The following is a 26,142-nucleotide window of genomic DNA, read 5'->3' on the forward strand; positions in this document are numbered from 1 at the left end:
TAGTGCTGGGTAATATATTTTCTTGACTCGTATAGTTTAGTGATACATTTTATAGATAGTGTCCATGATAATGCCCATAAATAGCACTGTAACTGTTTTATTTTCAGCTTTTTAATTTTATTTTGTGCACTTTACTTTTGATATTCAAGACCTAAAGGTTACCTGCAATTCAGATGTAATTGGCTGGGTGCTCTAGATTGGAACAATCATTTAAATACATAAAAATAAAATAAACAGTAAGTTTCCTTTTAGGAAATCTGTTTTTAGCTGGTGAACATTTATAATAATGTGTACGTTTTTCTTTGAAATTTTAATACTAGCAAAATAGAACAAAACAGTCCAAAAAAACATGCATGTAAGACATTCTCTTAGTATAAAGGAAGCTGAGGTTCATTAATTTCTTCAACTCCGAAGAGTTTGTATGTGCACCCATACTTCATTTCCTTACTCTCATAACTGCATAACTTACAGATAAGTTTCATAATAGATACTGAATAATTCATAGTACCTACTGGATAAAAGCTCTTAAGATTAATAACTAAATAATAAGTATAGGGTTCAAAAGGTTAGGTTGTTGATGGTAACTTAAATATTATCTAATACTGCGAAATATTTAAAGAGGTCATGCAATGACGTTGGATGAGGAGGCCTGGCTCGCAATTCACATTCCAGTTCATTCCAAAGGTGTTCAGTGGGTTGAGGTCAGGGCTCTTGTGCAGGCCAAATCAAACTCATCAAACCATGTCACCTCACTTTTTGCACCGGGGCACAGTCATGCTGGAACAGGGAAAGGCCTTCCCCAAGCTGTTGCCACAAAGCTGGAAGCATATAACCCTGAAAAACAGCCCCAGATTATTATCCCACCTCCTCCAAACTTTACTGTTGGCACTGTGCATTCCGGTAGGTAGAGTTCTCCTGACATCTGCCAAAACCATATCTGTCCATTAGATTGCCAGATAGTGAAACAAAATTCATCACTCTAGAGAACACATTTGCACTGCTTCAGAGTCCATTGAGGGCATGCTTTACACCATTCCAGCCGAAGCTTGTATTGCGCATAGTGATCTTAGGCTTGTGTGCAGCTGCTTGGTCATGGAAATCCATTTTATGAAGTTGCTGCTCCTAGATGCTTCCATTTCACAATAATAGCACGTACAGCTGACTATCAAGGCAAATCAAGCAGGACAGAAATTTCACAAAGTGACTTGTAGCAAAGGTGGCTATGACAGTGTCTATGACACTATGACAATGTTACATTAAAAGTCACTGAGCTCTTCCGTGTGGCCCATTCTACTGCCAGTGTTTGTCAGTGGAGATTGTATGGCCATGTGCTTGATTTCACACCTGTCAACAGTGTGTAGCTGAAACTCCTGAACTCAGTATTAGGAGCAGTGCCCACACACTTGGTCATATAGTGTATATTAAAAACCAGCATTGGCAAAAGTATTGTAGCGCCACATACAGAGTGGCCAAACGCACTGGCTCTTGGGAGTTGTAGTTGTAGTTGGGATGTGGCTGTGTTACTGTGTGATATTGTGCTGGGTGGTGGAATTGGTTGGTATGGTTGTGTGGCTACCATGGACTGGAGTTGTTTGGCTATTGATGACCTGCCTTGCTTTCTCAGCCATTCAGTAGCACTTAGCAGCAGTTTTCCCTTTCTGCCTGTTCACTAATAGAGAATTTGCTTAAAGCACTGTGTTTCCCAAGTCTTCTTCTTCATTGATGCCACAGTATAAAAAGAAGTCTAAAGATATTTCTTGAACACATGCAAGAAGAGTCCAAAAGTCTAATTTTCAGGGAAAGAGTGTCCCAGTGTTTGGGAACATACACAGCAAATATACAGTCTCCTTTGGATTTTAATGTTGTTATGAGAACAGCTTAAAGCCCTTTCTAGATGATAAGCATTTTCGCCTTTCTTTAGGGCAACAACAGTTCAGAAGTATACTCAGGGACCTCATTATGCAACTCCTTAGTGAACTCTAGAATTTTTGTCTAAATTCAAAAACTCTCTAGAAGCCAGTGAAGAGAGGCTAACTCTGGATTAATATGTTTACAGTGTTTCATCTTAGTCAGAAGATGAGCTGCAGTGTTTTTTGCAAATTGAAGGTGAGCATTGTCTCTCTGTGTCAGTGAGTAAACACGTGAATGTGTTATAGTTGTCTAGACACGATGACACAAAAGCATGATTGATTTTCTCTGTGTCCAGAAAAGACAGGCCATTTCTGACTTCTGACTTGTTTTGTAAATGGAAAAAGAAAAGCAGGACTGTACAAATTTCTTAAAATTATGATGTCAAAAATAGATTTATTAGAAACATCATCCAGGCTGACAGTAAGGATTTCTGTGTGGTCTTCATTCAACTTAAAAAAAAAAAAAGTAAGATGTCCTTATTCACTGCCAGACATCACCAGCTGTGTGTTATCTATGTAAAAACAACAAGAAATATTAACACATTACATTAAGCAGCCCAGGGGAAACATATAGAGTGAAAATAATATTGGGCCCAAGATGGATCCCTGAGCCACTCCACAGCTAAGAGCAGCAGTAGAAGACATCATGCTATCAGTAAACACTGCGAATCTCCTAAGTGTTAAATAAGAAATAAATTAGAAGACATCATACTATCAGTAAACAAACATAACAGCTCTTTACTAAACATTAGTTAATATTAGTGTGGACATACAACACACAAAATGAAATTCCATTGCAAGCTACTTAAGACTGCACTAAATTACAAGCTTTTAAGCCAGACCTCGTAGGTTTAGAGAACCACAATAGAAAAGGGCCATTTGACTGACATGCAAAACACCTAATCATAGACTGTGCTATGTGTACAAAAAAAACCTGGAGTACATTTATTTGTCAGCAAATGTGAAAGCAAACCAATTTACTTGTTACCCAAAGCTTCTGACACAATTCAGGAATAATGCTTCAAATGGGACATCATGAATGTTTCCTGGTTCAGCAGCGAGGCCTGTAGAACTCACTCTGAATGGCTTACTTTTGAGTAGATGCAGCTGCTTGCTACTAGCATTTAGCTTAATGAACAATCATTTGTTTCTCATCAGACAGTGTGCAGTCCAGAGCCAGTTTAAATTCTCTGTGAGCGATGAGTTTCTGAGAGTTGTGGTGATTTTAGAGTGCAGTTTACATCAGACAGTCTTTACATCAGACTGTGTACTTCTGTGGGCAGAGTGTTTGAGACAGACACTGAAATGCAGCAAAAAATCCAGAGCACTGACAACTAGTGGACTGTTCCAGTGGCTCCCCACCCTGGTCCTAGAGTACCCCCTGCCCTGCACATCTGATCCAACAAGGCAATTAGCTTTTCCTGAGTTAAAGTGGGTGTTTTACAGCAGGAAAACACTAAATATGCAATACAAATGGGAACCTGTGAACTACTCGACTACTTTTTTGAATGACCAGGCAGCCCCATATTTACTTTTGCTTAAAACAATCCCTCTATTAATACTTTTACTTGTACTTCTCCTGGGAATTATCATCACATTATCATTAAAAATGTGATGCATTCAATTGACTTGATTCAAATGTGTTCATCATTTCAGCATAAAATATATGGTAACACTTTATTTGGATGGCCCACTGTAGATGCTCAGTCTGTCTTTAAGTAACATTCAACTAAATATCTATTAAATGTAACTGAACTTCAAGTTCAGTATGAAGGATTTTATTAAATCTATTCCTAACTCTAAACCTAACCCTAACTGTAACCTCAAGGCAAAACCTACACATGCTCCTAACCCTAACCATAACCATACTGTTGTTGATAAGCAACTGAATATCACCAGAAAGTTTGTTAGTGATTTAGGTATCTGTAGAGTATCTATAAGGGAAACATCCAAATAAAGTGTGACCGAATATATCAACGTATTTATTGCCAAAACTAAGACCAAATTGATGATGTATACCTTCTGTGTTTATGTTTTTAATGTTAAACTGCATTTTTAACTGCTCTGGGTGTCTGTTGCAGGTGTGTATTGTGCAGAAGCGAGACACTAAGAAAATGTACGCAATGAAATACATGAATAAGCACAAGTGTATTGAGAGAGACGAAGTCCGAAATGTGTTCCGAGAGCTGCAGATCATGCAGGGGCTTGAGCACCCCTTCCTCGTCAACCTGTGGTGAGTTATAGTGCACGTGCACACACACACACACACACGCACACAAAGGAGCTTTGAGTGTGGCAGTATCTGTCCAATATGGTAGTGCTTGAGGGCATTGTGCTTGTTTTGCAGGAGACTATAAAGCCCATGCGCACACACACACACACACACACACACACCCATGCACACACACACAGTCTCCACTGGACCTGAAAATGGGACAGCATATTAGAGCAAATTCATTATGCCCTCACAACCCTTATATAAGAACAGCCACATCCTAGTGTTCATACAGCAGTGCAGTATGTGTGTGTGTGTTGTAGCTGTTTTGTGTGTTGAGCCCTCCAGGACTAACTGGATCTGTTAATATATTTTCAGACCAAAACAGAATAACAAAATTAAACATAGCGGGAGAGTTTAGAGGGGTGTTGGGTGTGTTTAGTCAGCTTTCTGCATGTGTGGAATTGGATAGAATTGTGTGTGATTGGTAAAATTAAGCAGTGTTGGGTTTGGCTTTTTGTTCAAAGGCCTTCACATGGTCAATGTCATAAATTTGCTTAATTTTGAAAAGTGACCTAGAAATACTGCAGAATCTGCTTCTTTTTCTTCTGTTTCTTCTGTTTACATTCTGAATCTGTTTCTTCATTTTACATAACTTTTCTTTGTTTTAAATTTTTTAAAAATTCTAAAGGTTTTGTTTTTTTTCCAGGAATAAATAGAAAAATTGCTAGATTTTCAATAGTGTCTCGGACTTTTGGACCCACACACACACATCCTTCTGGGTCGCAGGGGGAGCTGGACTTTTGGACCCCATTATATAAATTTGTTTTAAAGGATGTGAAGTCTTGTTTGAAATATATTGGGTTCTTTAAAGGCATGTTAACACACATTAAAGTGTATTCAGGTTTGTTAGTGATAAACCAATGTTAATGTAAATTACTTGATTAATATTTTTACTGTCCAAAAATGTACGTATTTGTTTGTTGTTTGCTATCCATGATAAAATTTGATTTGATTTGGATTTGATTGTTTAATGGATGTCTCACAGAACACAACATTGCTATTTGACATTTTTAAATTGTTCCTTAAGCAACAACTCTTAGCTAGTACTTGAGAAATCCACTGTGGTTAAAACATTAAACAGGATTTAAAGAAAGGAGTTGTGAGGGTCCATGGCTGTCTGAGGGGTGGCTGCAAATGTGATGCTGGTTTTTACGTAGGTTACATGACCACACCAGGCTTTGAGCAAGAACATGATGACTCACTGCATTGACATTCAGATAATCAAGTTTTCTCCATTCAGATAAGGCTGTCTAAAAGTCTGAATTTATCTGAAGCTTCTAAAACGCACAGCAAAAAGCACTTTAAACAGTGTGAGCAATTTTCACGTTTAAATTGGGGAAGTTTTTGTAAAGGCCACACAATAAAAAATGAACTGAAGAATAACAAAGCATGAACGGCCTTTCAGAGATTCCAGATGCATTTATTGCAAGAAGATATACAAGGAATCCTTTTAAAAAGATTTAGAATGTAATTAACAATATACAAAAGTCAAAATGCATAAAGTGCATTGTCCATTAAGCTCTTTGAGTCCATTAGGCTGTCTGTGTCCGTTAGTCTCTGTGTGTCCATTGTGTGTCCCTTAGGCTCTGTAGAATTTAAAATACATATTATTATCACATGAACTGACAACTACGCACTGCAGGCCAATTTTATTTGATAATTTAAAAGTTATCAAGGTTAATTGAGTAATTATGGCAGGTCTAATTTCACAATAGCAATAAAATGGCATTTCTGCCTATTTGGAGGTCCCACAATTTAATTATGCATTTTTGCTCAAACCATTGATGGAATGTATTTTGAAGGTATTTTGAAGTAAACTGGACTGGAGAGTTATTATTATGTTTAAATTCTGTCTTTTACTGTGGCAGTTGTACATAATTGTTCAATATCAAGTGCTGTTCATTTTTTCTTGGTAGGGCCGTCTTTGTGGGGAGTTGTGAATTGTTTTCATAGGAGGGGGTTTCCACCCTTTCACTTTCACCATGAATCGCTCAACCCAGAATTATGGAGAAAAAATGTTTTATTTGATTATATTAATTAAAAATATCCGATTTTTATTCTGGTGTCAGAATGGCCATTAGGTTGCCAGCTGAAAGAGTTAACAGTGGATACTTGCTTTTTGCGTCGTATCTGTTTATTTGCAAACTGTTCTAAAGATGGATGAAATGGAGTTTTCAGAATGAGTTTCCAAGAAGAAAAAGTCCATTTCCTTCTCACCAGAGAGAGAGAGAGACCAGACACACATCCATTACAGCAGTGCAGAGAACCTTCATGTCACTGTAACCTCCAACTGTTTTTTTCTTATCCTAATGCACACACACAGACATACACACACACACACACACACACACACAAACACATTGTGTGTCCATTAAGGAAGCAGACCCTTCATGCTCTCTGGCGGAGTGTTTCGGTCAAGTGTTGCTATGGCAGCGTCCCCAAGGGTCCTGCCAAGAGCATCAGTACAGATGATCCAGCCCGTCTGAACTATGTTATTTAGAGGATGTGGGGATGTGCTGATGAAGGAGTGATAAGATGAGTGGATGAAGTGATGAGAGAATGAGGGTTGAGAGAATGAGATGGTGAAGGAATGAAAGGGAACAAGATGACGGGATGGGATGAGAGGACGAGGATGAAAGGGTGAGAGGACGAAAGGATGAATTGCTGTGAGGATGAGAGGATGAATAGGTGAGAAGATGATGGGTTGAAGGGGTGAGAGGATGATGGGATGAGGGGAAGAGGATGAATGGTGAGTGAATGAAAGGATGAATGGGCGTGAGGATAAAAGGATGAACTTCATGTTTTTTTGTTCTGTAATGCATCCCGTCATCCTCTGAACCTCACATGTTACCACTCCTTCATCCTATCATCCTCTCACCTCTTTATCCTCTTACCCCTTCATCCTTCTGTTTGCTTTATCAAAAGCAGATGTTTATGTAAGTTTTCTGTAGTTTTGTGAGATATTTACACAACAGGAACAGGAAAACATAAAGCCCAAGGGGTTATTCAATAGAAATGTCCCTTAACACGTTTATTGTAGAGGTGTCAGTTTTGGCAAACTGAGGTGTTGAGGTGGGAATAGGATATTGGGTGTGGTACTGTGTTGTGTTGTGTTGTGTTGTTTGGTAGTTGTGCTGATTGTGTTATTGATCAGACTATAGTTTTTCCTGCTCAGTATGAGTGTTTTATTTTGCTGTTGTTTTTTTGTGTTGATTTTATGATCCAGAGCAGACCTCCATCCTCCTCCCCATCCTGAGGGGGATAGCATGCTGCATTAGCGTGTGTGTGTTCCTGGATCCTGTAGTGGAAACTGTAATTCACTTAAGTCTAGCAGATGGAAACACTCACAGCAACGAACAAGACATAAACTATATAGATCCCCCTGTCTGTTTATCCACCCATGCTATAGACTCACAAATAATTAAGTCCATCCATACTACTCACTCTATCCATCCATACTGCACACTTTATCCATCCATACTGCACACTTTATCCATCAATTCTGCTCAATTTATCCATCCATTCTGCTCAGCTAATCTATCTGTACTGCTCAGTTTATCCATCCATACTACTCAATTTATTCATCCATTCTACTGACTTTATCCATCCATTCTGCTCACCAAATCTATCTGTACTGCTCACTTCATCCATTCATACTGCTGATTTTATCCATCCATTCCGCATGCTTTATTTATCCATTCTGCTCAGCTATTTTATCTTTACTGCTCACTTCATCCATCCATTCTGCTCATTTTATCCATCCATTCTGCATGCTTTATTCATACATTCTGCTCAGCTATTCTATCTATACTGCTCACTTCATCCATCCATTCTGCTCATTTTAATCTGTTCTTCTCGCTTTGTCCATGCATACTGCTCACTCTATCCATCCATACTGCAAACTTTATACATCCATACTGCTCACTTTGCCTATTCTTACTGCACACTTTATCCATCTATGCTATACTATTTATCTATAAATACTGCACAGTACTGACGTTAATAATCCAGCCTAAGCGAATACAGTTTTTCTCTAACAGATGGATTATCTAAACATGCACACACACACACACACACACACACATATCACACACACACAGTTCATTAGTGATTAAAAGCAGCGCAGATTCATCAGCTAATTCAAAGTGACACCACAGACTGCAGTGAAGGAGGGACTCCCAGCTTACCAGTGAAAGACTCCAAAATACAAAGTGACAGACAGCCTATGTCCCTGCTTTACTCAGGACTCATTCACCACCACAACAGCAACAAAAACAACAACAGCAATAACAATAATTATAAATGACGCTTTCTTCCTCATAATGATTTTATTTTCAGGCTGTATTTGTGCCAGAACAAGCAGGATCAAGCATCTACCACATTGTAATCAGGCCTGTATTTGTGGATTCTACACCTTATTCATAGTTAAAATATGTATATATATATATATATATATATATATATATATATATATATATATATATATAATTTGTTATTTTTTTGAAAATTGTGTCAACTGGTGCCGCTTTTTACCTGGATTAACAGAGAAAGTTGGTAGCTGCTTTCTTAAATTGAGTTAGCTGGGCCCCCGAGTGGTGCAACCATCTAAGCGTTGACCCTATCGTCAGGAAATCACGACTTCGATCTCTGGTGATGCTACAGCCATCCGTAGCCGGGAGTCCAAGAGAGCACAATTGGCCTCACTCTCTGGGTGGGTAGGATGGCACCTCCTTCTCCCCCCATCACTTAACGCGATGCTAGTCAGCGCAGGCGTCTGTTAGCTGACGTAACAGATCTGGCAGTTAGTGCTTTCCTCCGAGCACGTTCAGCTGTCCAGTGACGTTGCCTGAGCGACAGTTCGAAAAGATGACGCTTCACTGGTCTCGGAGAAAGCCTGTGTTAGCCTTCAACCTCCTAGCGTTGATGGTATGGTGTGATTGGGGGAGTCCTAACTAGCGGGTGGAATTGAAGACGACTAAATTTGGGTAAAAATCCAAAAAAGAAAAAAAAAAAACGAGTTAGCCAATATTCCATTTGTTAGATTTTGACAAAGCTGAACATGCTTTGTGAGATAGGGCCAGAACAAAACAGTCCAATTAAAACAAGCTGTGTCATGTTTGTTTAATATCGAGTAGTAATACTGAGGAAGCATGGGTTTCACTAAATAAAAGCAAACTTAAATATCATCCGATATTGTGATATATTTGGAAAATGTCATGATACTTAATTTTATCAATACTTACCAGCACAAAATGTTACAAAATTGATCATCAAAAAAAATAATAATAATTCACATGTACATCCTGTATCTCCATTGACCAGCCAGATCTGCCATTATTAAGTGTTCCAGAACCTCATAATAACCTCATAATTTACAAATTAGGCACATTCTACAATTCTACAAATTTCTCTTCCCCTCTCTTTGTCTCTTTCCTGCTCTCCATCTTTTTGCAGCCACCTTTTTGTACATTTTGCACAAAAATTTTCCTTTTTGCTGTAATTTTCAATCCTATACTAATTTGTAATTTTTTTAAGCACTATTTTTTTCAACGTTGCTAGGCGAGGTCACTTAGAAGCGCCTGCCGTGCAGAAAGAGCTTCTGGATGACCAGACATCAAAAGACCAAACCGCTGCCATTCAAACCATTCCAACACAAGCTATTACCAGAACCATAGGTTAGCCAGTGTAGAGATGGATTTCTGTCAAGAAAATGGATAGCTGTCAAGACTCATGGGTTACCTCACTGTCATGGGCATTTTTCTGCCTTTGTGAATTCACAGCCATCAATGTTAATCTTCCAGTTTTCACACTTCTGAAACAAAATAAAAACATTTGTTTCATAAAATGCTGGGAGCATCATTGTAGCAACAACTAGTACTGGGCTCAGCCGCACTGCTCAGTGTCATTAATTTAATTTAAAGCACAGTGCCAGGGCGTAACCATTGGTAGGCATGGATAGGCCTGGACCTACCCAGATTGATCACACCTACCTAGTAAACTATGGAAAGAGTATTTATAAAGCTGCATTTTTAAAATAATGAAATTCCATTTGTTTCCTGTGATTGCTGTTATTGTATTTTAGCCAACCAAAATCATTACACCCTCTGCATCATTCCTGAATATGCAAGCTATAGTCCAGTTGCCAGTCCACCAGTGTTTGAATTTAAAACTCCGGCTACAGTCAACATATGTAACTAGGGCAGCTATAAAAGTGAGATTCCATCACTGTTAGAGTGATGTATGTCATTTTCTACATTTAATGTCCAAAGCTGAAATCTCATATAAAAAACATCATCAGTAGACTGCGAATATACTCTTTTACAGCAAAAGCTGAAATGGACTGTGTCAAAATGTCTACTTCAATCACTGAGTCATCAGAGGCAAGACTCAAAAGGTGCATAAACATCTTTCGTGCCCGCTGTGGCAGTATGATTTAGCCTAATATAATTATGTTTAGGTTTTTAAGTTTGCTGTGTTGTTTTCCTTCCCTTTGAACATCTCAGCGGTCTGATTTTAACTCTGTTATATCGTCTTCATTTGGTGTGGGTGGAATAGGTAGACTGATGACTGCGCTGCTGTCAGCAATAAGCTATAGCTTAATGTTATGACATTGGCTACAGAAATTATGTAAAAAAGCATGCAAGGAGGCAGCATGCAGTTGTTAGATGATCAATGAACTGGGGGGCAGAAACAAGTGGGTATATCCATGAAAACCAGAAAACTGGGAAACCAAAAGAAAAACGAAAGACCAAAGCAAACACTCTGTTAGACACAGCTCAGAAACAGTGCCATAGCTACTTGGGGGGCAGGAGAGCAATTGCACTGGGGTCTATGGCACAGGGGGCCCCACAGCAAACAGGACCCCTAGAATTTATAATCGGCCCCCCGTATAGATACTGACAACTGTACACCCTCACAGACATATCCTATTTCTTAACAACATAACTCACCAGTTAATTTACATCAACACTACTCAGATAGTACTGATATCTCCCTCTAATTCATGGGGTGACCAACACAGAGTAACACGTTACAGTAATTTTTAAACATTTTTCGAAGCACCTTTTATAGGCTGATGAGCCATTCATAATTTGAATTAAGCTAATTTGGCTGTGTTGTATTTAACATGTAATTAAGCATTGTTTTGTTTACATGTTTGTTTCACATGCATAATTTTTTAGAATATTCTGGGTACTGACAAGCAACGCGGCTGCAGCATGAAAGAAGGTCAAGTATAGTGGCAATAGAAGTGGCACTGTTAGCTAGCTGGATAACAGGTAGCTAGCTAGATGGTTTGAATGAAAGCAGTTATATACAAGTAAGCATGTTTTCTGCAAGCAGTGGAAGCTATTACATATGAAACTTTTTGGTGTGTTAATGTAGTAATCCCTTCCAAATAGTATCTAAAAAATATGTAGTTGAGTATAGCACTAATAAATACTGTATGTGGCGGATATTTATAGTCATTTTGAAGTATTTTGCATTTCTTTTTATCAAGAAACAGTAAATAATTCTCTCTCTCTTTCTCTCTCACTCTCTCTCTCTCTCACTCTCTTTCTTCAGGTATTCATTTCAGGATGAAGAGGACATGTTTATGGTGGTGGATCTCTTGTTAGGGGGAGACCTTCGCTACCACCTGCATCAGAACGTTCATTTTAAAGAGGAAACAGTGAAGCTGTATATCTGTGAGCTTGCTCTAGCTCTTGATTACTTACAATCATGCCACATCATACACCGGTGAGTTCAACATCATCCACTATAGAGTTACACTGCATTCTGATGTACAGTAGTTCTTCACTGTGTTTAGATGGTTAATACATACTTCAGTCTATTAACACGAAAATACAGTAGTTACTGCTCTCACTCCAACATGATCTAATGAATAGGACGATAAGGACAGTTTTACAACTAAATCAAATTATCCTGCATTTTATCTTTTTTGAAGCACTAAAAAATTATTATTATGAATTACATATAAATAGGAATTACAACTCAAATACTCCCCTTTTCCCCTTACCCCAAATAAAACCAACAGGTACACAATACTGTAAAATCTTAAACAGCCATTGGAATTGTTTAAAATTGTCTGGGCAGAAAATACATTTAGCCAGTAAAAACATTATACAACATTATAAGTCATGCAAGTAAACCTAAATATAGTAAAACATTACATCATGTTTTTAAAAAATGTATTAAAATCTTAGTTTGTGAGTTCGGGCCATACCTTCCATGTATAAGCGTAATATGAGGGGGAATTATTCTAGGCAGCTTCTGCTTGGAGCTAGTAGGCTGGACCATCTTTTGGATGGTGGTTGGACTGAGAGACCAAACTAAGAAACAGGGAGGAGGTGGGGTGGTGGTGAGGATTGCGAAAACTTTATCACGGAAACAGAAAGTAAAGATGGAAATTTATAGTACATTACATTGGAAGGGGGATGGGTTTTAGGCATGGCCCAAACTTCAGTTAAGTCATAACACTTTTGCAACAATAGAGTTGTTTAGTTCTTGACTTCTTGGTGTACTCCAGACATTGCATGTTAAATTCCATCAGTAGGACACCTGATTTAAGGTAATGAAGGACTGATTTGATTAATAAGGTATTGGGTGTTAACTGTAAATACTGGGCTTCCTTAGTGAAAGCTTTGGAAATGATTAAGCTGACACACTCAGTCACAATGTATTGTTCACTTTTATTTATTGTAATCTTAGTGTTTTTTTAATAAATAATAAATTTTTGCCTCTCAGAACCTTTACCTCTCAGAAAATATGGAGGTAAGGGATAAAATGTACCCTAGTTCAGAACACTGGCATAAATTATAAAGATAAAGATTTTATATTTACTCTCTACCAGTGTATACTTTAAAGTAAGTATAAAGTACTACTTTAATGCTGTGATGTCAGACTGAGCAAAAATAGTTAATCCTCTCCATACATGTTCATGTTTAACACTATATGTCATTTTAACTCTGGAAAAAGTGAAGACTCTCTCCTGAGCTCCGTAACATGCTAATCAAATCTGCCGAGTGGAGTTTTAGTCCAGCAGGTGGAGCTGTCTGAAGAAAGGCTGTAACTTAATATATTTTCTTTTAATTTTCAAAGCTGAAGGTAGGACAGAAGGCCATTTTCTGGCCAGTGATCAAGCCATTGGTCACACATTACTCACAGACCCACTGTAGTTTGAACCCAACTTAAAGAAAACAAAGTGAAAAAGTGAAGAATGATGTTATAAGGTAATGCTGCTTTAAAGTCGGATGGGAAATGACTGCTTGTTAGTCATTCTCGATTTGCCCTAGATAGACTGTTCTCTCAACTGAGACACGTACACACAGCAGATTGAATGAGGAAATGACAAAGAAACAGAGACAATGAGGCACACAATTACTCTTACAAAAGCCAATAAACCTGTATACTCCTGAATTATTCATGTAATTAATTGATGAAAAAAAGAGCAGTTCTTTAAGATGTTTTTTGGAAATTGTTTTCATTAACCATTGAAATACACATGAAAACATTTTTATAACGTTTCTTATTGCAGTGGCATAAGCAGTAAAAATCTAAAAATATGTTTGAGGGTACTTTGCATTTTGTTGTCATATGGCAACAGCATATGATAATGGAACTGTAATTGTGTGTACATGGTGGAATAAAGAAATACGCTGCCATTAAACACCACTCACTTTCATGATCCAGCCTTGACAAAGGAAGATGAAACATGAAAAAAAAAACATGAAATTTGAATGTGAAAAGGTTTGAAGATGGAAGTGTATTCATTACCCCCACTGTTTACACTGCAGATTACACTTCTACAGTCGCAAGGTGTTGCCATATGGCCACAATTATATTACTCATTTTATACAAAACCTATAACATCTGAACTGGCTTCATTTGTGAAAAAGAAATTGTAACATCCCACAGATTATTTGATGTGATTTGTGTGTGACAAAAAAGTAAACAGGCTGCAACAGGAAGGCATGCAATCTGAAAAAGTGTATATACTGTTTTATACATGAAGCCTTCAGATTCTCAAAAGAATATAAAATCAGATTTTTTAGATTGTAGTTACGCAGAAAATAAAAAAATAAGTATCGCAAGTTCGATCCCTGGTGATGCTACAGCCATCCGTAGCCGGGAGTCCAAGAGAGCACAATTGGCCTTGCTCTCTCTGGGTGGGTAGGTCTAGGAGGAAGCCTGTGTTAGCCTTCACCCTCCTAGCGTTGGTAGTATCGTGTGACTGGGGGAGTCCTAACTAAATAAGTCCTAAATAAAAATCAGCATTGTCATTGCAACACTATGCAGTAAGGGGTAAAAAAATACCAGCTGGGATAAAGATGTGAAAGATTTCCATAAGGTTCTGGAATTGTTTATTAAAAAAATAAGTTGTATTCCAAAATATTTTGGTAATATATACTTACTATATAGTCATCCAAAAAGTTGTAATTTTCTATATTTGCAGTATCTTTATCGTCCCATAAGTTTCTCACCTGTCATTTATATTCCTATATATTATCTATATCTATATTTCTGTCATTTATCTAAGGTTCTTTACTATTTATTTGCCTTTTACATCTGCTCTGTTCTATAGGTTACACTTTTGAAAATGAAGGTTTAAGTCGCCATTTCAGTTACTGTAATCTGAGGTGGTTGCTAGGGTGTTACTAGGTGATTGCTGTAGTGCAGTGGCACCAAACCTCGTCCTTGAGAACTCCCTACCTGCAGGTTTTACCTCCAGTCCAAATCCAACACTTCATTTAGCTTATCTAGGACTTTGGAAGGCAGTAATTAAATGGATCAGTGGGACTGATTTTGGAGTTAAAGTTTGTAGAAGGGTAGATCTCCAGGAGCAGAGTTGTGACCAGTGCTGTGGTGTTTCAGGTGTTTGCTAAGGTGTTGCTATGTGGTTGCTATGGTACCCAAAGTGGGTACTAAGGTGTTGTTAGGCAGTTGCTATGGTGTCTTAGATAATTGCTAGGGTGTTGCTAGGTGTTTGCAGTGGTATTCCAGGTAGTTGCTATGGCGTTGCAGTGCAGGTGCTGTGGTATTCCAGCTGATTGCTAAGCATTGCTAGATAGTGGTTATGTGTTTGCTAGGTCATTGCTGTGGTATTAATAGGTGACTGTCATGGTATTCTAGGTGGTTGCTAGGGTGTTGCAAAGTGGTTGCCTTCTAGCTATCTAAAGTGGTTGCTAGGGTATGTTTAGGTGGTTTCTATGGTATTTCAGGTGGTTGCTAGGGTAATGCTATATGGTTGCTTTTGTATCTCTGTTGGTTGTATTGTGTATTTAGTGTATTACTTCGTAATTACGGTATAACTGCTGTGTACTCCCCCAATGTCAGGATTGAGAACAACTACACTAGATGCTAGTACATTGTATCTACAGTGATTAGGGTATGTAGTACCTTAGTCACTCCAACTCATCCCAAAGGTGTTCTATAGATCTTAATTACCCCAACTTTTCTCAGATGTGTTCAGTGGTGCTTCATCACTCCAACTCATCCCAAAAGTGTCCAATCAACCTTTATCAATTCAACTAATCCCAAAAGTGTTCATTGGAGCTTCATCACTTCAACTCATCCCAAAGATGTTCAGTGGAGCGTCATCACTCCAACTCATCAGTGTTCAGTAGTGGTCAGTAGAGCTTAAACACTCTACTGCTTCATGGCTGAGTTGTTGTTGTGCCTAGATGTTTCCATTTCACAATAATAGCACTTGCAATTGACCGGAGAAGATCCAGCAGGACAGAAATTTCACAAACTGACTTTGAAAGAAGACTGCATGGCTATGTGCTTGATTTTATACACCTGTTAGCAGTGGGTGTGGCTGAAACAACTGAACTCAGTGAGTAAGTGTGGTGTCCATATACATTCATATGATATACACAGTCATTGGTTGGAACTGGACATCAGTGATAAAAAATTTGAATCTATGTTCACTCTGTGGAAATCACATGATTTTCATAAACAGGTTAATGTACACACTACATTCACACAATGAATGTACAAAATAACAAAATAATGTTCTTGAAATATTTCAAGTAATAAATCTATTCTGATGAAGCTTATTTTGTTTATTCATATAATTAAATCCATCTAGCAAAATCCAGTGACAGCCCTACAGCCAACTACAAAGCTTTAGACTACAACTTAACGTAAAAAAAATTACATCAGCACTACACATCAGCATGCTGAGCACACTACTCACTACATCACTTTTAAAAATAGAGCGCTTTTAGATCAATGTCAAGGGAGAAGCACACACGCATGTGAACACCTGCATAGTGATTACACTCATCACATTTAGATAACAGAGATACTCAACGTCAAATGTGCACAGTGCAGACACATCCCCTCTAATGAGCAATCAGCTTCAATCATTTTTCCTCTGCATGTCTTCTCCATTAAAATCAACTCTCACACACATACACACACATGCACAAATGCACACTCCTGAACCTTAAGAAGAGGCTTTAGCTCCTCTCCCAGAGTGATGTCTCATCAGCTTCCCTTTAATCAGCTGCAGAAGCTAATTAAAGCAGCACACCATTTATATTAAATTCTCTTCTGCTTATTTGTCATGCTTATAAGTTCTATATTCTGTGCTGATACTAAAGGTATGCACTGAATTGAGACAGAAACAATTTTAAGTCAATATGGAATTTATGTTTATAATAGTTAACCCCTTGCTGTGATTGATACAGATACCAATTATATCCATAAATTTGCTTTTTCACATTTTAAAACAAGTTTACAAGTTTGATACATAGATGAAGTACAATACACATAGCCAAGCTAAATCGACTGGAAAATTATTTTAAACATATTAATATCTAGCAGCTACACTTATCTAGAGTGATTTCCATTGGTAAGTAAATGTAGCACAAGAAGTAGATCAGGGACAACATATCTGGGAAGAGTTGGACTGATGAAGCTCCAGTAAACACCTTTTGGATGAGTTGAAGTAAAGAAGCTTTACTGATAAGTTTGGGTGACTTGGAGTGTTATACCCCTGGGATGAGTTGGAGTGAACAAGGTCTATCTTTGGTATAAGTTGGAATGATTAAAGTTTAGGATGAGCTGGAGTGATGAAGCTTGATTAAACACCTTTAGGATGATGCTTGGATTGTTGAAGCTCCATTGAACACTTTTTAGATAAGACAGAGAGTTGAAGCTCTGCTGAACATCTTGGGGATGAGTGATGAAGTTCCAATAAACATCTTTGGGATGAGTTGAAGTGATAAAGCTCCACTGAACACCTTTGGGATGAGTTGGAGTGTTGAAGCTCCACTGTCCACTGTACACTGGACACTGGAAGACTTTGTGATTAAGGTCTATTAAGAATCTTTGGGATGAGTTAGAATGAGTAAGGTTTGGAATGAGTTTGAATAGTGACGCTCCAGTGAACACTCCTGGGATGAGTTGGAATGATTATGGTTTGGGATGAGCTGGAGTGATGGAGCTTGATTGAACACCTTTGGGATGAATTGGATTGTTGAAGCTCTGTTGAACATCTTTGGGGTGAGCTGGAGTGTTCACTGCCAGTTGAAGATCTAAGTGATTATTTTAATGTTGGCTTAGCTGGGTATTATTTGTTGAGGTTCATTGTTTCCAAAATTCTGAAATCCCTTGAGGGCAGATTGGAATGTTTTTATTACTTTGTTTTCATGTAACAATGAAAATGGACATATGTTGTTTGGTTTAAAACATCAAAAGTTCACTTTTGCACCATCATTTGCTTTCAAAAGTTGCAGTGCCAAGTTGGACTAGGACTATAATATACTAATAATTAGTTGTATATTTAGATAATAAATTATATAATGTTATGTTACAATGAATTATAAATGGATTTCATTTTTCCCCTTTCTTCTTTCTATTTTTATATTCTGAAAAAATCTTAATCTGTCTTAACTCACATTTGATGTGTCCAGGTCCAGTCTAGACAGCACCACTAGTACTGACTTTCTTCTCATGCTTCAGCAGACAAAAATGCATGTACATCTAAAGACATCAAGTAACAATCATAAAGTGGCAACAGACTGTCTTATCAAGCTGGTAACAGGATAAAGCTTTGAGTGTAAACATAGCCCTGTGACATTTTAAAGTGTGCTTTGTCCTGATTATGAGAATGTGTTTTAATGGGAATGCTCTGTTCTGTCGTTTCAGAGACATAAAACCAGATAATATCCTGCTGGATGAGCATGGTAAGGCCGTAACGAGATTTTACTTCTACATCTAATCTCAGGTCTTAATACCTAAATTGCACACAAGCAGCTGGACTAAAGAGTGAATAAATAGGCATATGGATGAGTATAAAGTGGATGGGTGGATGGATGGATGGATGGATTGGAGTTACTCAATTTATTTTAAGCAAAATAATACATATATTGATCAATATTATTTATTAATGAGACACACAAATAATAATCTGATATTTTAGTATGTCCTGATTTGATAGGTTAGCCTGATCTGTTAATTTAGTGTAATCTTTTAGGTTAGCCTGATCGCCCTTGGTTTCTCAAAAGCATTTTAGCACAAAATGATTCTTAAATGGCAGAGCGAGTATCACACTGAACACTCTCTCTAGTTAAAGTGATCTTAAAACTAAGATGAACCTGATCTGTAAGGTTGGCCTCATGTGTGAGTTGTAACTCAGCAGATAATTACCCCGTTTAGTCATGTGTTAAGAGCAGAAAAATCACCAAACTGTGCTGGACACCAGACCTCCAAGACTGCCACCCTTGGTCTAAACTTTCCCGTTGGCCACATTTTAGAAATTTAGCCTGAGCGGCAAAAACATGATTATTCTTAGCCTTTATTATGCTCTGTTTATTTAGAGCCATCTATGGGTTTATTAGTCTGGCAGAGCAGAACCATGTTACTCTGTATTCACTGCACTTCCTCTGTGTGTATCACAGGTCATGTCCACATTACAGACTTCAACGTCGCTACAGTACTAAAGGACTCTGAGAAAGCCACATCTATGGCAGGAACTAAACCATACATGGGTAAATATCACAACACTAATATGAATATTTAAAAACAAAGCTAGTTTTCATTGTTTCTCTAAATTCCATTATTATAGCCTGAGTTGCCAGTTTATTAGGTGCATGTCTTGTACCCTACATTCATTGCCCATTTTATGAGGTACTCCTACCATATAGGTGCATGTTGTAGGTTTACAGTTACCAACTGAAGCCCGCCAGTGGCTGCACAATTTATTACCCCTCTCAATTTATTACCCCACTCATCAACAGAAAGGGTCCACCTTAATACCAACACTAGCCAAATATTATTTGAGTGGTAGAGAGTTCTCAGCACAGCAGTAACACCAACACAGTAATTTGTACATAGAAAAAGATGAGCTATAGTCTCTAAATCTTTAATTATTGGTCAGTGTCTGGCCATAAGGCTGCTATTGCCTGAATATTTTTGGTGGACAGACTATGCTCAACCTAGCAGTGACACTGTGTGACAACTTTTAAAACCCCAACAATGCACTGTTCTGCTTCAGCATCCGCGCATGTGCTACTTTGCACAGATTAAATACAGTCAGTATTTGTATAACCACACCGTGCAACTTTATGGTAGGTATACCTGATAAAATGGCCATTAAGCTACAAGGTGGGTGTACCTAATAACAACTAGCAGATCATATGTTAAATATCAACTGTTACACTGAAAATGTTTGTTGTTGTTGTTAAGCATATCAGTTTGTAGTTGATTCTGAGGAAAATCAGTTCATTTGATGGTAAGTGCATGTAATTTGGAGGCAAAAAATAAATTTGAGAAGAGATAGCATAGTGTAACATACAGTGTTTGGTTGTGTAGGAGAGATTTACTGCATTTTGTGCTTTGTGTTTAAACTTTGGACTAAGCTGTATGTTCAGCTCATCCAGTCAGACAGGCTTAACAAGGAAGAGCTGAGTTGACTTGGTGTGTATATAACTTTCTGAGTAATGCTATAAAGAATCCTGTAGAAACTTTGCATGCCAGAAAGAGCCTCCTCTCTTACAGCCCCAGAGATGTTCCAGTCCTTTGTGGATGGTGGTCCGGGTTATTCCTACCCTGTAGATTGGTGGGCCCTGGGCATCACAGCATATGAGATTTTACGAGGATGGGTAGGTTCTCACACAATATATACAGCGTCAAAGGCAAAGGAATGACTGACAGGGATGCCCTATGTCCCCAGTATGTTTTGCATTAAATATTGAACCCTTCCACTCAAGCAGAGGGGCAACAGAGAGAACATTCTGGCTATTAATCTGAGGTTACACTTACTTGGTTACATCTACCAAGTACCTACACTCATTGGCCACCAAGTCCACCTGCCTTATAGGTTTACAGTTTACATGTGGCAGTCTGGCAGTCCTGAAACAACTTTGCCAACACTTTTGAAGCAGATTCATCATTTATGCTCGAATCTCCAAATGATTCAATGACATGCGAAAGTTTCACAAATTAGATGCTGAGTAGTTTGTATGCCATTAAAGGCAGTCTAATCTGCTCAACTTTGATGAATAAGGACCAAAATTAATTGTCCAGAATATTAACTTTACTGAGATAAATGTCTGGAACAAAGCTAGTAATTAAAAAGTAAATGTATAATAAATGATTCTTGATCATCCACTTCAAGTATAGCCATTAACTGAGAGTGGCTGTAGTGATGGTAGTTTAGTTCAAGTTCATTGGATTTTTCCACAAGAAAAAAGGACATCTTTCTAATTCACAAAATTCTTTCTGGTGAAAGGTGAGTGGCACCTTCTCTCATTTATATTTTTACTGATTTAACTAAGAATCAAATTTTCTCAAATTTTCTCTAAAAATTAATAATGTATCTGCGGCATTACCCTCATAGATGTCTTTAAAGAACTGGTAGTTTCTTATATTTGGTTTTCAGCCTAACATATTGTTGCCTGCTAAACAATCTCTGTCATGTTAAAGTTGTTTTTGAGAGATCTACATACAAATATTTCATTTCTAATTAATAGAGACTCAACTTCCTTACTTGACTGTTTTAGATAAATTTGTGCAGGGGATAAAAATTCAGACTGTCTCTTTAAATGGAGAAGTTTAAATGAAAGAACCTCTCCTGTGATTTTGCAGAAGCTCTTTAAACATTGAACATTGTAAGGAGTCATTTGACACCAAAGATTGTAAGTTTGTCTAAAACTTGTTAATTTAGCTACGCAATCTGCTAATGTTGAGCTTTTTACCTGAATATAATGAATATGTGTTTCATACCTGTAGCTACAGATTAAGCAGTCAGATAAAAATTTGGGCTAATGGAGCGATTCGAACGCTCAACCTCTGCCATACATGTTCACATGGGCAGTGCTCTACTGCTGAGCTACATTAGACACTGGCATGACCAGCCAATAAATGGCTTCTCTCTGAGACTCAACAATTATGAAGAAAACAATACAAAGTACTGTCAAAGTACTTAAAGAATCAGACATTTTACAATTGTCTGTGGCTAATGGGTTCAACTGCTTATCATAGATGTATTATTAGTGTTATTTGTAGTTAGTAAATATGCTGTTCATACCTGTAGCTACAGATTGAGCAGTCAGATAAAAAAAAGAGCCAGTGGAGCGAATCGAACGCTCAACCTCTGCCATGCATCATCAACATGGGTGGCACTCTACCGCTGAGCTACATAGGCACTGGTGTGACTTAAACAGAAATAGCTTTTCTTTGAGATGCAAAGATTATGAAAGTAATTGTTATGAAAAATTAGATGTATACATGTACATAGGTGCAACTTCAGTGATCCTGCCTGTTCACCACTGCCAGAACTTCACATAAAAAATGAGTTACAGTAAACTAATTATGATGAACCTGTTGGTTGGGTCTAACAGAGAACAACAAGTGTTTGGTTTCACTTTTACTCATGCTGTTTCCATATTTTCTAAAACAACAGTGCTTCTAATGTACGGAAAATTATATCAGTACTGGTATCATAGACCTAAAATCAGAAATAGAAGGTATTGCAGTGTATTTACCATTGTTGTCTGTCAACATGAACTGCTCGAAGGAGCTGTGAAGCACACCTCCTTCCGACAGTTCAGTGCAGTGACTGTCAAAGTACTTAAAGAATCAAACATTTTACAATTGCCTAATATATATGGGTTCAACTACCTATAATAGTTGTATTATTAATGTTGCTTGTACTTAGTAAATATGTTGTTCATACCTGTAGCTACAGATTAAGCAGTCAGATAAAAAAAGTGCCAATGGAGTGAATCAAACGTGCGACCTCTGCCATGCATCATCAACATAGGCAGCACTCTACTGCTGAGCTACCTAGGCACTGGTGTGACTAACCCATAAATAGCTTTTCCTTGAGATGCAATGATTATGAAAGTAATTGTTATGCCCATTCACCACTGGTTGAACTAAACACAAAAAATTATAATGAACCTGTTGGTTGGGTTTGTCAGAGAACAATGAGTGTTTGGTTTCACTTTTACCTGTACTATTTCCATATTTTTTAACGACAGTGCTTCTGATGTACTGTAAATTCTAGTGTATTAATTACACAAACTACAAACAAAAAATACATAACCAGCTAATTGTGATCAATCAGTTGGTTGGGTTTATCCAAGAATGATTGATTGTATATTATATGTAATGTCTGATTGCACTATCCCTGTACTGTTAGGTTGGTTCCATTCATTTGCATGTGAAAACAATTTATTTCATCCTTGATTTTCCATTTTGGATAATGTATTGCCTTCATTTACTTGGTTCTTTGAGGAAATACTCTCGATTACTACAGGATAGGGAAAAAGGAACAGCAGTGGTAGGCGGTATTGATAACATTTAAAATCGCAATATTTTCCAAATACATCACAGATAATTTTTAAGTTTGCATTAATAATGTTAACTATACCATGCTTTCTGAGTGCTACTATGCTAAAATAACATCTTACAAACCTGGCATATCTTGTTGCTTGTTTTGATTAGACTGTTCTGTTGTTTGTTTGTTTGTTTGTTTTTAAATAGAAATTCCACAGAATTTTCTGAATTCAATTATATAAACAAAGCCATTTAGAAAGGTTAAGCTTCTTTGTAGAGAAGCTTACTGTGTCCTGTCAGTTGTAGGAACCATATGTCTGAAGCATTTAATGCCACTCAAAAGCTGTTAAAAAAAGTTATTGCAAAAAATGATTATTAATACTTTACCTAATGTCTGAGACATCGTTATATATAGTTCTGAGATAAGCTGCCCTATTTTTTTTTATTTTTAAAGTTCTTTAAATCACAAGATGCATAGGGTCATTGGTGTGATAGTAAATGAATTATGTTGTGAAAAGTATGAATAACTTTGTCAACTGTTGAATTAAACAGATAACACAGTCCAACACAGCATTGTAGATATGGACCAGTCACGAACTTGAAATATATGGTAAGACATTAAACAACAGTGTTTAAAAACCAAAACATTCATGCTGGTACAATCATAAACTAACAAACTAACAAAAAAACAAACAAAAAATAAACAAATAAAAATCGATACCAAATCAATGCTGATATTTTTTGTAGCCTTGACCCATGATAGTAGGACTAATATTTCATCTATGAGGACCAAAAATAATGGATGATGTCCACTGACAATGTGTTTCTGAAATGGCCTGGCAATGTTATATCCAACCCCAAAACATTTGGAACAACTCTGAACAGCTGGTGAATGGATCAGTGGACTATTCATTGCAGTTCCTGGAACCACAATGACCTGCAAAAAACTATTTGAGTTTGTTTACACTTCACAGGTTTGGTTTGATTAAAGTGTACCTTGGCACAATTGCTCTGACATTCAAACCCTAGTGTTGAAATGAAATAAGTCAACTGAGACCCCCTGAGGAGGTCGGTCTTGGTCTGCTTTCATAGAAGCTCTGCTTATTTGAAGTATGAATGCAAAACAGACCAAAGAGAAACAAAATGTTGATGGTATCTGGCATCATGTCTGAGATTCTAGAGAATTGCAAGGATTTGTATGTAACACAACATTGTCTGGCATCATGTCTGAGATTCAAGAGAATTGCAAGGATTTACATGTAAGTAAGTCTTAATAATATAGTTTAAAAGTTTACGTATTTCCGAACAAATTTATATTTTACTCAAAGAGTAAAAGTTTTTAAAAGGGAGATTTATAGACTTAACATACAATGAGTTTGTTAATTTACTTAGTAAAAGTGACACAACCAGTTCCCTTAACTTTTTTAAGTAAATTTAAAAGAAGCTCCATGGTGCCTTTATTGTTGGCTGTGCCGCAATAGTTTTTGAGTGACACCAATGAAAACATAATTCATATCACTAAGGACTTATTGTTGATTTGTTTGATCTAACATAAAAAGCAACTAAAAATAATTTTGACGCTAAATAGAATTTTTTGTCTTTATGAGATCATGTTTAAAACATTCACTAGCCCAAATGTTACAACATACTTTTTCGCAATCCAGGCTATTAGCATAAAACTCACTAAGCTGATGCATCGGATAAAGAAAAATAAGAAAAATATCAGCACAGCTGCACACAAGAGAATTCTGAATGCAAGTGTTGTTGCCCAAATTTAAACCACAGTAAATGCCAGCATTCAGTATTTACAATGTTTACCATGCTTCTATAGCAGCAATACAAAACCCCACACTTATAATGAAAAAGAAAATGAGAAACCAGTTTTGAAAGCCAGCATGACAATAAATGTCCACCAACACAGTTTAGTTTGAAGTCTGACACAGGGGCACAGTGATCCCCAATTAAACAATTCGCACTCTCACCTTTGGTGGCTTTTCAGTGAACGAACAGCTCGGCCATAGTTGCCCAAGTTAATGTTCTTGCAGGGTTCCACCACAAAAAAGTTCATCTGTGTTTGTTTTGAGTATCAGTGTGATGCCATTCGTCTCCCCAATCTGAAAATTTCCCTCCTCTTAAGTCCCACTTCTGCCATATTCCAGGTGGGGCAGGACAAAATAAAAGTTTCATTACACCAGTGTGTAGGTCCTGACTTGAGTTAAAAATAAAAGATACCACCAGTAGATAATAACTTTATTCAGAACATTTCATATTCTTTGTCGTTAATCAGGACATGTATAGCTAAGTTTGTTACACCATAAAACTAAATGCAACAACAGAATTGAGAAATTATGTTAGTAATACTGAGCAGTAAATTGAACATCAGAAATAGACCCTTTTTTTAATGTATGTAAATACATATATATGGACATTGTGTTATATTGGTCCCCTGAGCCAAGCTGGATGTTTATGGTGATGCTTTTCTTTTGTGGCAATAACCGCATTTTCCCTCTCTCTCTTTCACGTTCTCAGCGGCCGTATGACATCCACTCCAGCACAGCAGTGGATGATGTCCTCAACATATTCCGTGGTGACCGCGTGCGGTACTCGTCCACCTGGTCCAAGGGCATGGTTGCTCTGCTCCGCAGGGTGAGTGGCATAATGTGAATAGTAAATTATTGATACACGGACTGAAGTTTGCATCTAATTTAGATTTTTGCTAACTGATAAAGCTTTTAACAGGAAATAACATACATTTTACCTTGCATGTTGCAGTTTTACAATGACTTTGTAAATAGTCCTAGCATAGAGCTGCAACTGTTTTCCATTTCTAACAACTGACTGGAACCTGGTTAGGGTATGTGTCATATTCACAATCAGTTGTGTATCAAGGATTTCTGGAAGGCATAGAGTGAGTTGTTCACCTAAAATTGTCTCATTGTAAATCAAAACGTGGTTTTCTAATTCCATTGTCAGTTTCTAAGTATACTGGAGATTAATCTAACATGTAAGGCCTTCTGTCCAGCTCCTGAGGGCATAACCAATGGGAGAGCTCACTTGGCCGTATCGCCTTAGATACCACATGAAAAAGCCTGATTGTAAAATTTTCCTTTGGGTGTTTCCAGATTTTAACCCCTTTGCTTCCAGCCAGTCTTACTACAATAC

At 37.5% G+C, this 26,142-nt stretch overlaps 1 protein-coding gene across 1 annotated transcript in view; it reads left to right on the forward strand.

Annotated features, from left to right (window-relative positions):
• Positions 1 to 26,142, forward strand: part of LOC118821736 (serine/threonine-protein kinase 32B-like) — a 55,147-nt gene that overhangs the window by 17,588 nt on the left and 11,417 nt on the right. Inside the window, exons 3-8 of the mRNA XM_036590464.1 lie at positions 3,992 to 4,143; positions 11,752 to 11,925; positions 18,346 to 18,383; positions 19,098 to 19,187; positions 20,197 to 20,300; positions 25,510 to 25,626. Coding sequence (XP_036446357.1) covers positions 3,992 to 4,143; positions 11,752 to 11,925; positions 18,346 to 18,383; positions 19,098 to 19,187; positions 20,197 to 20,300; positions 25,510 to 25,626 — 675 coding nt within the window. The remainder of the gene's footprint in view (positions 1 to 3,991; positions 4,144 to 11,751; positions 11,926 to 18,345; positions 18,384 to 19,097; positions 19,188 to 20,196; positions 20,301 to 25,509; positions 25,627 to 26,142) is intronic.

Source organism: Colossoma macropomum, unplaced genomic scaffold (assembly GCF_904425465.1).
Source record: "Colossoma macropomum unplaced genomic scaffold, Colossoma_macropomum, whole genome shotgun sequence".
NCBI lineage: Eukaryota > Metazoa > Chordata > Actinopteri > Characiformes > Serrasalmidae > Colossoma > Colossoma macropomum.